We start from the raw sequence: 17994 nt of genomic DNA on the forward strand, positions 1-17994 counted from the left end.
TCCTCGTAAAATTCTTTATTCATAAACTTGATGCAAGTTTACAAATATACTGTACATGGTCAAAATTCTCTTGTAATGGAAAAACCTAACAAAAAAAAGAACCCAGAAAGCATGCCAACAGTGTGAACTTCAAGAACCATTCCATGAGATGGCACCAAAGACGAGTTCTGTTAATGGTTACTGTGAGGTTCATGTTCGGTGTGAAAAAAAAAAAAAAAAAAAACAACACAAAAAGTCATTACTGTTCGGACAAGGAAACAGAAGAAAGACTCGTCAGTTACAGGAACCTTGGTCAATGCGATGTCAGATGTACTTCTGAGATGAATCACCCGCCGAAGAAACACCAATCAGAGATGTCTGCTTTTTCAAATCTCACCAATGAAAACTCAAGACCAAGCACATCTGAAACAAAACAGCAGCAATTACTTGCAAAGCAGATACTTGAGTTATTCAAGACATTCCTGCTGCAGTGGCTCTCTTGAATGACATTTACATGTGATTGGAGGAAAAGATTACATTTGCATCCATGTCAACGATACACATATCCAAGAGCCTGTCTGTTATGGGACGAAGTTCAAACTCCAAGAGGCACAATCACAATATTCTGTGCAAATACTAAACCCAAATGTCCCAAAATATTTACAACTGAAAGATGAAATCAGAGGGGTGAGAAACAACAAAAAACACAAGTGGAGTTTGATTGAGCACTCAAGTTCGGTAAACATAGAAATCCGATACGTTTTTATAGCCAGAGTTTTCTAAATCACCATTGGCCTTTAACACTTCTTACGATGGAGGCCCATCATAAAATACTAAATAGCGACCAAGCCGGGAAATCCTAATTTCTTAGCTTCTGGAAACTAGAGAAGTGGATAAGTAGAGCAAACGGACCAAAAAAAACAAACCAAAGGTTTTTAAACAGAATGAATTTTCCTGAGTTTTCAATGACAATTGCGAGACGCCTTCAACAGCCAGTTTTATAATACACTGCAAAACAAAGACAAAAAAAGCAGGGAGGTATGCTGTATTTTCAACTCTTTTGCCATTGAAGCTTTGACCATTCTTAAGACTTTATACGTTATATGGTCGTTCAAATCCAAGAGGTAAAATAAACAACGCCTTGAGTATTGTGAAAACTGCCCATCAGGCATGGAAAGAAACAGTGCTCTTGTAGTGTTGTGCTATGAAAAAAGTATTACTTGCGCTCTTTTAATCCATCAATGCTCACAAAACGGACAAACTCTACATTGAAGAACTGCTGATCATGAGGTCCATTGGTAATGTAAACCTCAATCTGTAACAGCTGTTTTAATTGAGCAGAAATGATGAAAATGACAATTAAGGGTGGGAACAAAATCGAAAAAAAAAAAAAAAATATGTTCATATTACTTATATAAATACAATTTTTTAAGGTAATACCCCCGTTATTTTGAGAAACATCAACCTTTTCCCCATTTCGAGTCCCCAAATCTCGTAAAAACAACTCGGATAATTCCCCCACTTCACATAAACACCACATTTAAGACGCCTCAAATCCATTTACAAGTATACAAGTGGAGCTCTGTTCGACTATGGAGCGACGGCAAGTTCCGCTTCGCCTTTGCAAAGCCAAAAGCTCGCATTTGTCCGTTATTGGTCAGATCAGCCACATGCTAAAAGCGAGCGTAAGGAAACTGAGTGGAATTCATCCTTAGTTGGAAAAAAAAAACGAGATCTGGAGCTAGAGTCGTATAAGCGCCCCATCCTCTCGTCCTCGCCGTTATCGTTAACATAGGGGTTGCTCAGGAAGCTTACGCGTATAATTGTGGCAAGTAACGATTCTTCGACGACATCGGCATTAAATGTACCAGTACATGTTAACTCAGAATGCATGAGGAAAAAAAGTCTCTATAGATACAAGAGCAGTGGCACATTGTCTTCACATTGTCTCTAGTTGCATCCACATCCTGTTTTAAGTTCAGTAAACCACCATTTAAAGTCCATGGCCATAAGAACGTCCTTTAAAAGCACAGAGAGGATCAGATCCAGCATCTTCATTGAGCATCTCCATCTACGTAATAATCCAAAACAGAGCCATGCTCCAGTAAAAGTGAGGAGGGAAGCAACAAAAACGAGAAAAACAACAACAAAAATAACTTTCTCTGATCAGACCATTTCGAAACGCCATGTTAGATGCCTTATTAGTACCAAGGCTCTGAACATCCCATCAGTTTAGAAGACAACAGATGAGAAAGAGAGAAAGAGAGCATGAGAAACAGACGTCATGGGATCTGGTCAAAGAGTCCAGCCTTGCAGAAGATTAAGGACGATGCAAATTTTGGAGCATTCCAGACAGTGAGAGGGCAAACGTTTCCCCGATGGCTTCCACTTACACGAGGGGGCATCATACTCAAGCTGAAGAGGTGAAAACATTAGTAAAATAAAGCGAAGGTTTGACCAGATATCCCATGTTTTGCAGTGTGCAAGCAGATCGATGCTCTTCCTAGCCATCTTCTTTTGGAGGTGTGTACCAGCCTAGAGAAAAAAACATTAGAAAAAGTTAGTTCAAAGTGCATCAATTCTGCATTTCGTTTCAAGTTGTTGTTGTTGTTTTTCACCTACCGTTCTTTTCATGAATCTGAACCAATGATTTGTATGACTGTTGTGCTCTGGCAAGATTGTATTGATTCTGCATAAAACAAAAGGGAATGAGTCAACATTTCTGCAAGCGATTATTAGTTGCTTTTGATCACGAGGAGGTCGGACGAACCTTATTTGCGCCGAACTGCACTCTGGCTTTCCCTTTGACTAAGGTGGCGTTGATTTGCATGATGACTGACTCTATTGAGTAGGCACTGCTCCAGCCCTGTAAGAAGAAATGTATTTAATTATTTCTGATTTATTTCATTATTTCAATAGGCAAACCTTAGAAAATTCAAAGAGAGTTCAAACCTGTTTTGTAAGTAGCTCCATACACAAGGCTCCTCCTCCAAGAACATAGCTAGACGAGAAAAAAAAAAACATTTAGCATTTCTCTTCAAATTTTGATTATTATATAATATTATTAGAAATAAATAATAAATGGTTTATTTTATAATTTTATTATGACCATTCACAAATGAGGTATTAAAGGAGTAGTAGATTTCCTAATAATTTACTCATCTCATGTCATCCAAGATGTTCATGTCTTTCTTTTTTTCTCTATATAGTGAACTTCAGTGGCGATCAACGGGTTGAAGGTCCAAACTGCAGTTTCAATGCATCTTCAAAGGACTCTAAACGATCCAAGTTGAGGAAGAAGGGTCTTATCTAGTGAAAAGATCAGTCATTTTCAAAACAAATTGACAGTATACTTTTTAAAGGAACATTTCACTTTTTTGAAAATAGGCTAATTTTTCAACTCCCATAGAGTTGAACAGTTGAGTTTTACCCGTTTTCAAATCTATTCAGCCGATCTCCGGGTCTGGCGGTAGCACTGTTAGGTTAGCAGGTTAGGTTATAGGTTAGCATAATCATTGAATTCAATTAGACCGTTAGCGCCTCGCTCAAAAATGACCAAAGAGTTTCGATATTTTTCCTATTTAAAACTCAACTCTTCTGTAGTTACATTGTGTACAAAGACGGACGAAAAATGAAAAGTTGCGATTTTCTAGGTTGATATGGCTAGAGGCTATAATCTCATTTCGGCGTAATAATCAAGGAACTTTGCTGCCGTACCATGGGAGCAGCAGACGCAATGATATTACGCAGTCGTCAACTCTGCCGGCTGCAACTCTGCATCTACACAAACTTATTGCCGATCACTTTCAGGCGCTGCGTAATATCACTGCGTCTGCTGCACCCATGGTACGGCAGCAAAGTTCCTTGATTATTACGCCGGAATGAGAGTATAGTTCCTAGCCATATCAGCCTAGAAAATCACAACTTTTCATTTTCCGTCCGTCTTAGTACACAACGTAACTACAGAAAAGTCAAGTTCTAAATAGGAAAAATATTGTCATTATACATGATCATTTTTGAGTGAGATGCTATTGGTCTAATCAGATTCAATGATCTATGCTAACCTATGCTAAAAGTGATACCGCCAGACCCGGAGATCGGCTGAAAGGATTCGAAAACGGTAAAAGTCAACTGTTTAACTCTAGGGAAGTTGGACAATGAGCCTATTTTCAAAAAAAATGGAGTGTTCCTTTAACCTCAAATGCTCGTCTTGTCTCGTCTCTGCGACGTACATGCGTAGTCACTGTCGAAAAATTCCCATCTTGTTTTCTTCAACTTCAAAATTGCACTAAAATCACTGTTTTACCTTTTTTTTGTAAAGGGCGTTTGATCTGCATGTTCACTTTGTAAACACTGGGTCGGTACTTCTGCAGCGACGTGGGACAATTTTGAAGTTGAGGAAGAAAACGAGATGGGAGTTTTTTGACATACCCTAACTGTCATGAACCGGAAAAAACAAGAGTTCACTCAGACCTAGACAAGACAAGCTTTTGAGGTTAAAAAGTATATAAACTGTCAATTTGTTTTGAAAAGGGCAGATCGTTTCGCTAGATAATACCCTTCTTCCTCGGCTGGGATTGTTTAGAGCCATTTAGAACAATTTGAAGCTGCAATTTAAACTACATTTTGGAAGTTCAAACTTGGGGGCACCATTGAAGTCCACTATATGGAGAGAAATCCTAAAAGAAAGACAGACATGCACATCTTGGATGACAAGGGGGTGAGTAAATTATCCTTAAATTTTTGATCTGGAAGTGAACTACTCCTTTAAATCTTAGGGGAGTTAAATTAGCAGCAGTCAATCTGAGTTATAATTTCATCAGTTAAATCATTAACTGATGCAAAAAAAATGTAAAGACTGCATTTTCACAATTCATGTTATTCTCTAGGGAAAAAAATGTAATCATTCATCAAATATAGTAAAATCTTGACTCATACTAGCATAAAAAGGGTAGTCTGCCTTGTTTACTAGGAAAAAATTCTCATGCTCACCCTCCAGACAGGACAGGAGACACAACCCGTACAAAGGGAGGATCAAAAGGAAAGTTATCCTGCCATCAGCAAGCAATAAAACAGAAATTCAGTTGCATAATCGCTCCTTTCAATCAAATTATCTGCAATCAGCATGTTTTTGTGTAACAAAGAAAAAAACAAAACACTAACTTTATAAGAGAAATTGAGCAGAATGTAGTCCATGCCTTCTTTTTCCTTCAAAACTTGCAAGTCGCTGTGTAACGGACTGTCCGGGTCAACCCTTAAAAACATGAGAATGATTTTACGTATTGAAGACCCAAACATTCAGACCATTATCAGCCCACATGGTATTTCAGATGTTATGCAACCATACTTACGTCCTTAACTTGACATGCCATTCATACAGGCTATCATTGACTAACTCCACTGAATAGATACCTGGAACAAACAGAATGAAAAACAAATGGATCAGACAGATCTGTAACAGTTCTGGAGAAAGATAAAGCTAATGGAAACCGAGAGAAGTTTTTTACAAAACCATGTTGAGTCATCATAGATGCACTCCTGACATAAAAGTAGCAGTTGCAAAAGGTAGGCAACTTAAAGGGACAGTTCACCCAAAAATGAAAATTGTTATTAATTACTTACCTCATGTCGTTCCAAGCCAGTACAACCTTTGTTCATCTTTAGAACACAAATTAAGATTTTTTTTTTAATGAAATCCGACAGCAAAGACGGCAACGCAACTGACACGTTCAAGACCCAGAAAGGTAGTAAGGGCATTGTTAAAATATTCCATGTGAAATCAGTGGTTCAACCATAATGTTATGAAGTTACAAGAATTTGTTTTCTTTGTGTGCAAAGAAAAGAAAAAAACGACTTTATTCAGCAATTTATTGCGACACATCCACAACAGTACAGTGTTTTTGGGCGTTGAATGTGTCAGTTGTGTTGCTGTCTATGCAGGGTCAGAAAGCTCTCGGATTTCATCAAAAATATCTTAATTTGAGTTCTGAAGATGAATGAAGGCCTTACAGACGACATGAGGGTGACAGAATTTTCATTTTTGGGTAAACTAACCATTTAAGGTATTGATATACTTCAAGTGAAACCAAAAAACAAACTGGTGAGACAGCATTTCCAACAAAATCAGGCCAAATGAATTTCATCTGGAGTTCAAAACCAAAGCAAACTCACAAAGTTCACTCCAGCTGATAAACATCTTTAAACTACTACTGGTATGCTATGGGGCTCCACCTTATTTGACAAAGAAATCTCTGGCTTATTTCTTCTGTTCAGCCATCAAGGTCAAACATGAGTAAAAATGTAAATCTGGACAGCAGCTTTACAGCACAATTTCAAATTGTAATTTTTTAGTTTTTTGCCTACTATGTAGGCAGCTAAGGTTTGGAACATATACAGAAAGGTCAATGCTGTAATGCACAACTAAAATTACCTGTCTTATAACTCTGTGATCTATAGATCTCCCTGAGTTCCTTCATGAGGCGGTCAGAGGCCTGAACTGAACCAGACACCGCACCCTACGAGACCAACAATAAAGCATTTAGTGATCATATACAGCACTGCAAGGTACAATCTTCATCTTTCAAATTATTCTTCTGTGGATAAATTAGACTTTACAAATAGAAAAAAGCAAACCCTATTTGCAAATAAAATGTGCTTTATTGCATTGTATTACAAATAATAAAGAAAAGACATTGCTATCCACCTTATTTTTCAGTGAAGTAGTAAGTTTTGGTAATTAGTTAGACTTCGGTTTAGAAGTCACCATAGGGAAATAACGAAAAGAGTAACGAAGTGCAATAAATGCTAAAACTGTTTGCACTGCAAACCAGTTTGTTCATAATTAAGGTAATACATTAAAATAATATGGTAAGACACACCAATTTGCAATATCAAGCAGCAAAACTAGCTGTTCTGTAAAGCTGGACGGGAATAACACCGGAAGCCAGACACATTCAATTTACAAACGGCCACGCCCGCTCTTACAGGAAAAATAAGGTGGATACGGCATCAATAAAATCAATATTGCGCCACCCAACCCCAAAAGTTGTATAAAAAGGTACCTTACCGAATGGACACTTACGTTCAAGTGGTCCTGCCTCTGGTTCTTGCGGATTTTCTCCAGAATGGCCAGATTCTCCTTCTCGATGCCATCGTCCTCTGACTTTTTCCCATCAACCGGTTCCTCCTCTTTCATGTCATAGTGGTCTAGATCTTCAATATCCTGCTGCCACAGCAACAAACAAAAGGAGGTGTTAGGTATCAACTAGTCTTCTCATCATAAGGAACCCATCCTTTCCCCTAAAGCTTAATACCTCTGCCATTTCCTCTTCCTCCTCTTCTTCTGATGTCACTTCATCTGTCACTCCATGCTGGGAAGAAGGAGGACAAAAAGGGTGCATCAGCTCACGCGCCTTAAAAAAACGGATAATGAGACTATGTAGGTCTGTGCTGATTTGTGCTACCTTTTTGTCTTGACTGATGGGTCCAGCAGGAAGAGGCTGATCCAGCATCTCCACATCAGGATGCTGGGGCAGGTTATAGAGTCGGCATAAATCACAGATCAGCCTTTTCAGCTGCTGTAGTAGCTGCATAAGAAGAAAAAGTAGTAACAAATGGTAAGTAACTCACAGACAAAAACTCTCTTTAGTGCTAACTTATATGGGCCATTCTACAGAACTGGTGCAAACTGCTGTCCCACAACCAAAAAAAAAAAGACATTTAAAAAGCATTTAAGAATTCAAATCTTAGATGTTTACTAAGATCCTTCTATTATCTATTGAAAACCTCAATAGTATTTAAAATATCAGTAAGCTTAATATATATAAAGTAATCATTTAGTGGGTACTTTCAATTGGAAGGTGGCTGTCCCGAACCCTAACCCCAAAATTTCAACTTATGAAAATGACATCGAAAAAAAAATTAGTATTTTTTTTTCCATTGTTGTTTTTAAAAATCTCTTTACTTAAAAAAAGTAAAGTTTTAAAAAATTAAAAATTACATTTTCTTTGTAAATCATGAAACTTTATGTATGTGTCGGCTTAAAAGTATCTAAAATTGTAACTACCGAAACAGTCATGACTGTATTGGTAGTGACATCATTGTTTTGTTTTTTTCTGGGTGTTATTCACGAAAATTGCCACTACTGTAAAAGTCAAGACCGAAACATGACATCATTGTTTCAGTAGTGACAAAAGGGAACACATACTTCTTTATTTGTTTTAAATAAATTGTAGTACAGATATGCAATTTTTTTGTATTTTAGTTTGTTTTAGTAGTGTTCTAGTATGTGACATTACTGTCACTACCGAAAACGTGCTGTCACAACTGAATGATGGGATGTTTTGTCAAAAATTAGTATACTGAATTATCAACTAAGATGTAATGATAGTGTTTGGTTTAATGTATATTTAAACTAATGAATCCTTAACTTTAAAATCAGTATGATCAACTATGCCTTTTACAAAGAAAGACTGGATTCAAAATACAACAAATCTCATAAATTACACTTGAAATATTGTTAAAACTGTATTGTTATTGATTGAGCTCTAAAAATAAAAGAGCAAAAAAAGGTAGATGTAAACAAAATCTTAACAGGTCAATAGAGCCAATCTTATTAAATTATATATTACTGCATTTTGGTAGTGACAAATTTAGGGAGAGGACAAATATTTAAAAACTTTATGAAGAATGACTGTGTACCTTAGATATTATACAATTTGTAGAAAGACATTTTTTTCCTAACTCTGACTTTGAAACAATTCTGTAGAATTTGATAAAACCACTAATCTACCATCAAACATTGGATTACATACACAATAAATGGAGATAAAGTGTGTTCAGATTAAAAAGGGGGGGGCGCTCATCCTTACCAAATCATGGATTTGGGTTCATAATAGATTAGGGCTTTAAGATTATGGCGCAATGTTATACAATTTTTAATAAAAATGTCAAATGGTGTACAAAGAAAAAAAAAAAAAAAAAAACTTTTTCATTATAATTGTAATGAATTTAACCATTATTAATGATCTCAAAAATGTTTTTAAACATGTTTTATGTTATCATTTAGAATAAATCAAAATGGTGCAGTTATGAAAAGGGTGCATAACAGAGTTTTTCAGGTCACTGTGTGTACAAATTGTAAGTTTAATGTTTATTTTTTTAATAAATTATGATATGGACAAAGATAAATGAATAAATGCTAATAATGTCCCTTCGGATCATATTCAAAATGATCAATTTTGACTAATAGATTTACACTACCATTTAAAAGTTTGGGCTCAGTAAGGTTTTTTTTTGTTTTTAAAGATGATTTATGCTTTCCAAGCCTGCTTTTATTTGAGAAAAATACAACAAAAAAACAATACTACTGTGAAATTATTACAATTTAAAATAACTATTTTAATTTTAAAATGTAATTTATTTCTCTGATGCAAAGCTGAATTTCGAGCATCATTGCTTCAGTGTCACATGATCCTTCAGAAATCATTCTAATATGCTGATTTGCTGTTCAAGAAACATGTGTTTATTACCAATGACAAAAACAGCTGTGCTGCTTCTGATGAACAAAAAGTGTCTCTAAAATAGCATTTTTGAAGCAATGTAATTGCCTTTCCGGTGATTTGATCAATTAATGCATCTTTGTTGAATAAAAGTTCTTAAAAAATATAGTATTGACCCCAAACTTTTAAACTTTAGTGAACATTAAAACACCTATTCTGTGCTTTATTTTGACAATCCCATCTCAGAGAAATGGAAACACCTTCTTACCAAAGTATTGCCTTTTCTGACATCCTCTAGTCGCTCAAGGACTTCAGTCAGACTTGGGTCATCTGAATCAACGAACCATATTGGTGGGGTTGAAGGGTAAGACTCCTACAAAGACATCAAGAGTTACAACGTCAGAACTGTATCAAAACCCTTCGTCCTTTCGCAAGGTTACTGAAGTCTGAGCAGATGCATTCAGCCACTCGCATGATAAGTAGCCACATTAACAGCTGCCAAACCAATGAATCAAACTCTGCAGGTTCCTCTCTCCTAATGAAACCCCAGAAGAGAGCATGGCAGATCTGTGCAGTGCTGTTTATTTCAGAGAAGCGTGTGTCAGAGCTTACGAGGTTCCATGTAAAATCATGTGAACATTATGTTCCCATCCACTAGTTAGAAATCTCCTCCCATCACTGTGTCTCCCGTCGAGGGAGAGCCAAAATGATGGCGATGTGATTTCTGCTTGTCAGGACCACATACTGACCTTACAACACCTCAAACACCAAGACAGAAGCTCAGCAAACTAACTGGCCTCAATAACAACAAAACAGCAGACAGTTGCACTGCAGTGGCGTCGTTTTGCACGGTGCCTTCACAGACAGTGTACGTTTTTAATAATGTAGTACACTAAATATACATGCACACTTTGTCTATTAAAAAGCTGTGAAAATGCAGGAACTGCTCAAACGCGAAGTTTGAAAATGTGCTAATATTGCTAAAACCATAATAACACATTACGATAGCAACTGTACATTACGCTAGCCGTTACTTTGTAACAAATTACTACATATTTAACAGAATAGACAGTTGTGTCGTTTTAAATCTAACGTTACGCATTTCTTAAGAGGCCTCGCGAAATGAAGAACTTCGGCAAACCCAGCTAATCACTGCTAAATTAGCTACTCAACATTATAACTAGATGTTTATGCCAATAAAATGTGTCAGTAAGTTACTCTATAAATACTCCGAAATAGCCTCTCAAAGTCGGCTTAGCAAGACCAAAAAACACATTTTGTCCAAAACGTCGTTTAGCTAGCTAAAGTATCCGCTTAGCTAAATTAGCACACAAGCTAATTTACCTAACAGTTAATTTAACTGCAAAATCCCACCGACGCGGAATAAAACAACCGCTTAATGTGTTATTTAAACTCATGTTTGATACGATCAAGTAAGCTTGAATATTATCTGACGAGTATGTTTGGATAACAAAGTTAAAGCAAGAGCCAACGCAGTTAACTTTGTTAGCTAATCAACTAGCAGGCTAAACGTAGTTCGTGCTAGCTACTTGTTTAGCAGTGATTCTGACATCCTTTTGAGGATATAATCGATTCCGGTCGGCCTAAATGGTTTATTCGCAATCTGATGGCTTCATTCGAGTCGAAAAAGGGGCTGTGGGTGTTGTTGTTTCACTCGGCCTTGTCTGCTTCGCCTGTAATCTCCACACGGCTGATGAATCTTACCGTGATGTTGCAGTGAATAATCAGCAGCTTTTCTCCCGTCACATTGAACTGGCAGCTCAGTTCGTCCGGCTTCCAGTCGATTATTCTGAATCGCTCATGGTTTGGGTCAAAAATTGACTCCAGGAACTTTAATTCGGCCTTCAGCCCCGACACCGACATCTTCCACTCATCTCATCAGCAGCCAGGCCGCGGGGGGAAGGGACTCACGGACTACTGCGAGCGCGCAGCTGATCCCAGCGACTGTGTGCGTGCGTGCGCGCACAGCGGAGGCTGGAGGAGAGAAACAACAAAGAGGGGGTGGAGAGAGGAGCACTGAAAGCAGGGGAGAGACGAGAAAACAACGCCCGCCAAAAAATAATGTGCGAGGGGCCAGGCAGAGAGTGGAAGGGGTGATCGGTATCTACATGGGATGCTGTTGGTTTTGTTTCATACTCGCATGCGTTTCATCTTTTTTTTTTTTTTTTTCTGTTGCAGCATCCTGAATAATAATAATATTAAATATAATGATACAATTTTTTTTTAATTGTTTTTAAAATGAAGGTCGAGCAGAATTTGAACCAACAGTTAATAAGTGTTAATAATTATGCTTTATAATAATAATAATAAATTAAAATATATATGCTAGTTATCAATATTATTTTATCAGGATGGTCGAGAACAAATAATTTGAATAGGAACCAACGATATCCCATATATCAGATCAGTCCCTTGCACTAAAGCGTATAAATAATTAAAATAAATAATAATAACAATTATATATATATATATATATATATATATATATATATATATTATAATGATCAGTAATACTTATTATTTTTCTGGATGGTTGACAACAAATAATTTGAATAGGAACCAACAATATCGCATATATCATCTAAGTCCCTTGCACTATAGCATATAAAATAATTTAAATAAATAATAATAATATAATAATAATAATAATAATAATTATATATATATATATATATTATAATGATCAGTAATACTTATTATTTTTCTGGATGGTTGACAACAAATAATTTGAATAGGAACCAACAATATTGCATATATCATCTCAGTCCCTTGCACTATAGCATATCAAATAATTGAAATAAATAAATACATAATATATTATAATTATCAATAATATTTATTATTTTTCAGGATAGTCGGCAACAAATAATTTGAGTAGGAATCAACAATATCCCATATTTCAGATCAGCCCCTTGCACTCTAGCGTATAAAATAATTAAAATTAATAATAATAATAATAATAAATTTTAAATATTTTATAATTATCAATACCATGTATTATTTTTCAGGATGGTCAACAACAAATAAATCGAGTAGGAACCAATAATATCCCATATATGAGAACAGCCCTTTGCACTATAGCATATAAAATAAAATAAAAATTATTAATATTTATTATTTTTCTGGATGGTTGACAACAAATAATTCATACAGGAGCCAACAATGTCCCATTTTTTAGACCATCACCTCGCACTATAGCATATAAAATAAGTAAAATAAATAAATAAATAATAATATAACTATCAATAATATTTATTTTTTTCAGGATGGTCAACAACAAATAATTCAAGTAGGAACCAACAATAACCTAAATATCAGATCAGCCCCTTGCACTACAGCATATAAAATAAAATAAAATAATAATTATCAATAATAGTTATTATTTTTCAGGATGTTTGACAACAAATAATTTGAGTAGGAACCAACAATATCCCATATGGGTCATTCCTGTTATACAGTGACTTTTCTGTCTCTATGATTTATTTACTAATTTTTTTTCTAAAATGAGTCACATATTTATAAGAAATGGCTTAAATTATACATGTAGGTCTTCTTTATCACTTAAACAGATAATAGATATTAAAAATACTATTTTGTATTTTACACATCTTTTTGATATATGCATTCAATTGTATCATGTCGTCAGTCCACAAGAAACTAAACTGCATCTAATCATACATATAAATCATGTAGGTTTTTATTATTATTATTATTATTATTATTATATTAACCTACATTTACCTTGTCCCTAAAGTCATCTTCCACGCTGTTAGTATATACTTTGTCACCTTCCAAAATAGTCTACAATTCTATTGAGACCTTTTCAGGAAGTGATATTGTTTATTTTTTGCGCTGGACTTTACAAACTGAGGTAAGCGTCAACTCTCACTCCCACCCTTTTTTTTTTTTAGTATTTTAAATGTAATTCTGCTTGTCACACTCCTGAAGTTCCACCCTGTTAGATTAAGTTATGGAGAATGTTTATCCGGTCAAAAAAAGAGTAAAAATATATCTGACATAGTTATAAAAGTTCTGTTTATCTCTAAAAGGTTAGATAGCTAAATGTTGATTACTCAAAGAGCTACGTCTAACATAGTTTAAAAAAAATCCACCCTGTTAGATTTATATATATGAATGTGAAACTAACAGGATGGAAATTCTAACAGAATAAATAGCATTTATTGTATATTGCAAATTCTCTCTCTCTCTCTCTCTATATATATATAAAATACTGTGTAGAACCCTTAAACTCCCAGGTCTCTGGTAGAGAACCCAAGCTTGGAGGAAGAAAAAAAGAGGAAAATAAAAAATATTTAAAGGGGTCATCAGATGCAAAGTTCACTTTTGCATGTTGTTTGAACATTAATATGTGTTGGCAGTGTATGTACAAATCTACCCTATAATGATAAAAATCCATGCAGTGGTTTTTAATTAATCTGTATTAATAATATCCCCTTTTTCAAATCAAGAGAAAATGAGATGCATGTCAGATCCACTTCATGTGCAGCAGCAGCAGGTCTTAAAGTCACAGCAGCAAACAAAGGTATGAAATCAAAGAGCAAAGGTAACATATAATTGTAGTTAGAATATGTATTAGTCTATATTTAATTTATAATTTATGAATTTAAGACTTTAAAGTGTTTGAAAACTTTGAAAACTACTTCTGTAGGGTGAAGTCAGCAAGAGTGGGACATCAGCTAAAATGGGACAAAAAGATTTGGGTGTAGTGCTCCTTTAAAAAAATAACTGATAATAATGGATGGTCTTAAAATGATGTAATAACATTACTTAATTTGAATATCAACATTTGATTAGTCAAATGTAAATCATGCAGGCGTGGTTACCACTCAAATGCTGGAAGGACTGATAAAGTACTTGGTAAGTGCCCCTACATTGTTTGGTTTTAAATTGTTAAGGTTTAATTTCTAATACAAACAGTCATTTTGTTGCTGTTTCAGTATACCTGAACATGTGGAATTTAGCTAAATTGGGACGTCCTGTAAAGTAAAAGATAATACATTGCTTAATGTGAGAATTTTTTGTTTTGCAGAAAATGTCACAAACTGTAGGCAGAGCAGGGAGTAAAAAAATATGAATCGAAATTTGTAAATATTAAGTTTTTGTGCTTGTAAACAAAGGCATCATTGTCCATTACCGTTCCTTCTTGTGATGTTTTTGTGTTTGTTTGTTAAACCAAATTATTTTAATCATTTCTTATGTCTGTCCTTTCTAATTTGTAATTATTTCTTTAGCCACCTCAACAGAAAATTGTTTTGTCACTTGTCATCATGATTGACTGTAGTAAGGAACCACGCCTAGCTATTTTTTGTGTCCCTCCCCCAAAGAAAATCTGGACATTTTTTTGCATTGTTTTGAAACAATAACATATAGGTGCATTTCCACACATTACAGATACAATGACGGAAAGCTCATCCGCTGTTAGAACCTGTTATGCTCCGTTCCACCCTGTTAGACAAGTCATTGTGAATAATCATTTGACAGCAACGATAAATATTTGGCATACTTTTGTCTTATTGTGTGAGGAGAGAGCATTAACAGCATATGGGTCATTCTATAATTAAGGGTACATTTAGAATCTGACAATGTGAAGAAAAACGTTTTGCTTTTTTTCCAAAAACCCAAACATGACCTTACATAGCTGCTTTGAAACAATCCATATTGTATAAAGAGTTATATAAATAAAAGTGATTTGTAGGAATATGTGCATAAAATACCATCTATGTTTGCTGCTGTCCACCATGTTACCTTTACTGGGTAACACAGTTGACAGGTAACTTAGTTGACATTTTTAGTGTTTTGGACTATACTCAACATGGAAGCGTAGAACTACTGAGCATATGGTATGTTTAGAAATATATTTTCATAAACAAAACATATGTTTTAGTTTAATTGTCTTGTTAAAATTTGCAGCAACAATACTTGGGTAACACTGTTGACAGTCAATTAATCTACTCTTGACACTTAGGGGAAAGAGAGAGAACATAACATTTGGTGTTTCATCATTGTGCTTCTAGAGGAAATATTATCATACTGTGCAACTTATGTGAGAATGGGACAAACCATTCCTTTTTGAGGGGGGGTTTCTAGTGGGTAACTTAATTGACTGGTTTTTCGGATACAAATAAAACAAGTTATATCACAATAAACATTTATTATTTTTGAAGCGCACACTCATATGTCTTGATAACCTAATCTAACTGAAGGCAAAACTATGAAATTAATTTATATTTGAGGTCATTTTCATGTTTGAAATGCAGATGGAGCAACTTTACAAAATCGGATAGATGAATACCAGGGTTGTATGTGATATGAACGTAATTTTTGAACAAAAGATACAGGTTTTTCAACATACAGTATAGTGTGATTGGGAAAAATATAATTGTGTAGTAAAAAATTAAGCATCGGGGCTTTATATTGATGAAAATATATTAAAAATATACCTTACGGACATGAGATGTACCCACAATTATAGAATAACCCATATGTATTACTTACCACTTATAACATATTATTGTTGCCAAAAAATGGTCACAAAAAAGTACCTGTTCTTATAATCAAGACATATTCTATTCATCAATAATTGTTTTCTTATTGTTTCAAGAATAAAAAAATGCTATTATGGCATTAGACACATATACTATCCAGGAAAAACTCATTATTTTTTAACATTCACATTATTAATATTTTGTGATAACTATGTATGTCCCTAACAGGGTGGAATACTTTTACAGCCAGTGTCTGAACAATCTACCCTGAGCTTGACCAATATGTTTTCCTAATAGTTAAACATATGTGACCCTGGACCACAAAACCAGTCTTAAGTTGCTGGGGTATATTTGTAACAATAGCCAAAAATACATTGTATGGGTCAAAATGATAGATTTTTCTTTTATGCCAAAAATCATTAGGAAATTAAGTAAAGATCATGTTCCATGAAGATATTTTGTAAATTTTCTACTGTAAATATATCAAAACTTAATTTTTGATTAGTAATATGCATTGCAAAAAACTTAATTTGGACTACTTTAAAGGCGATTTTCTCAATTTTTTGATTTTTTTGCACCCTCAGATTCCATATACTGAAATAGTTGCATCTCGGCCAAATATTGTCCTATCCTAACAAACCATACATCGACTGAAAGCTTATTAAAAAAATTGACACTTATGACTGGTTTTGTGGTACAGGGTCACATATGTCACTATTTTGGTAGAATGCTAGAAAGATAAAAAACATGTCACTTTTTTCCCAAAAATTATGAGGCCAAAATGTTACTGAATACCAGGAATTACCCATTTAGACTGGTTTGTTTTTTGTTCGTAATTCTTGACACTGTCCCCAGTCACCAGGATCCATGCTGCTTTTGTATTGTGCCTTTGGGTTGAAAAACCGGTGAAAAACAACTATGATGCTGGAATAACTAGTATTTTTGTAGCAAATCCAAACTTAAATTCACGCTTGTTTCCGTGAGGCGTGTCTGCTGTTGATATTTGTCTCCATCTAGCGGCATACTAGAACACTATGCAGTAGTGATGGGAAGTTAACTTCGACTCATTTCGTTCATTTTAGCAAAATATAATTAAAATGTTACGTGTTACCTCCCTAACACATCTACTGCTTACACAAACGTAGATCACACTACAAACAAGACAAAACTATAATGCTATAATAAACAGAAAAGATTGATTCATTGTTTACCTGGGTCTTTAGTCTATGATTAGCTCACTTCACCTCTTATCTGACAAGTTTTCGGGTTCGAGTCGTTCGTTCATCGCGTGACAGCCCCATAAGATGAACGCATGACTCTTAAAAACCCGAAGACTCGAAACAGGTGAACTAATTCCAGTATAGAATCAAATAGAATGTTCCGCATGCGCGACTGAACGAATCACTCCCCGAGACGACTCGTTCGCCCCGAGTCACATTAAAGATTCGTTCAAAATGAACGAATCGTTCAAGAACGATCCATCACTTTTATGCAGTTCTACATAAACTATATTACAAGCGCCTGTATAAAACTTTAATCGAACGTTATGAGCTAGTAAGTGCTTTTTGGGGTGTGTTAAACGATAATTATATGTTATAGATAATTTTCCTGAAATCATTACGAGTAAACTATAAACTTTTACGAGATTGATACCTGGATACGTTTTTCCCCCCTCTTTATCTGGTGGGCGGGAGCAATTTCCCTGTATATGTATCCCGTTTGATATTCAAAGTGCTGCATACTGTGACAGCAAGTCATTCACAGCTACAAAGCAAGTTTGTACAGGAACGTCAGCGTGTGTCAAAACTGACTGAACATGAAATGTCTTTTGTTTCTTCTTCTTCTGTTCCTCATCCTCCAGAACCACAAGGTCCGTACGGACAGGTTTGAGAGGAACCAGGACTGTGCTTGGAGTTGCTCTGAGGTTTGTCAGTTACTATCCCAAACGTAGTTTGTAATTTAGAATGTTTTGCTTGTATTAATTAAGT

At 35.1% G+C, this 17994-nt stretch overlaps 2 protein-coding genes across 7 annotated transcripts in view; one reads left to right on the forward strand and one right to left on the reverse strand.

Moving 5' to 3' along the window:
- On the reverse strand, window positions 1-11508 carry ube2q2 (ubiquitin-conjugating enzyme E2Q family member 2). 5 transcript variants are annotated; one of them, XM_051099724.1, is made up of 13 exons: window positions 11205-11502; window positions 9748-9852; window positions 7443-7565; window positions 7293-7349; window positions 7061-7201; window positions 6410-6494; window positions 5331-5391; window positions 5143-5233; window positions 4972-5030; window positions 2932-2980; window positions 2750-2845; window positions 2602-2668; window positions 1-2514 (listed from the first exon to the last, which is right to left on the reverse strand). In XM_051099724.1, the coding sequence occupies exons 1-13, from the start codon at window positions 11361-11363 to the stop codon at window positions 2483-2485; spliced, it is 1125 nt and encodes a 374-aa protein (XP_050955681.1). In that variant the 5' UTR covers window positions 11364-11502; the 3' UTR covers window positions 1-2482. The 5 variants fall into 5 exon arrangements, with proteins under 5 accessions (XP_050955681.1, XP_050955680.1, XP_050955678.1 ...); XM_051099723.1 differs by having other exon boundaries at window positions 7061-7204; XM_051099721.1 differs by having other exon boundaries at window positions 7046-7204.
- Window positions 6490-17994, forward strand: part of il17rel (interleukin 17 receptor E-like) — a 26523-nt gene continuing 15018 nt past the window's right edge. Inside the window, exons 1-2 of one of the 2 annotated variants that reach the window (XM_051099718.1) lie at window positions 6490-6543; window positions 17868-17930. Coding sequence is in view for 1 of the 2 variants with exons in the window: in XM_051099717.1 (XP_050955674.1) it covers window positions 13975-14043; window positions 17868-17930 (132 nt within the window). In the remaining variant the exon portion in view is untranslated. Of the gene's footprint in view, window positions 6544-13748; window positions 14044-17867; window positions 17931-17994 lie in introns of those variants that run through there. The other variant, XM_051099717.1, reaches the window with a different exon arrangement.

The sequence above is a fragment of the Labeo rohita genome, chromosome 25, assembly GCF_022985175.1.
Source record: "Labeo rohita strain BAU-BD-2019 chromosome 25, IGBB_LRoh.1.0, whole genome shotgun sequence".
Taxonomy (NCBI): domain Eukaryota; kingdom Metazoa; phylum Chordata; class Actinopteri; order Cypriniformes; family Cyprinidae; genus Labeo; species Labeo rohita.

Excerpts from the sequence above, each read along its gene's own strand:
- ube2q2 (XM_051099721.1), bottom strand. The coding sequence starts at position 11,363 with ATGTCGGTGTCGGGGCTGAAGGCCGAATTAAAGTTCCTGGAGTCAATT. Across the intron at positions 7,350-7,442 it reads CCATCAGTCAAGACAAAAAG|CATGGAGTGACAGATGAAGT; the intron begins GTAGCACAAATC and ends CCTTCTTCCCAG. Across the intron at positions 6,495-7,045 it reads TGAACGTAAGTGTCCATTCG|GGTGCGGTGTCTGGTTCAGT; the intron begins GTAAGGTACCTT and ends TTGGTCTCGTAG.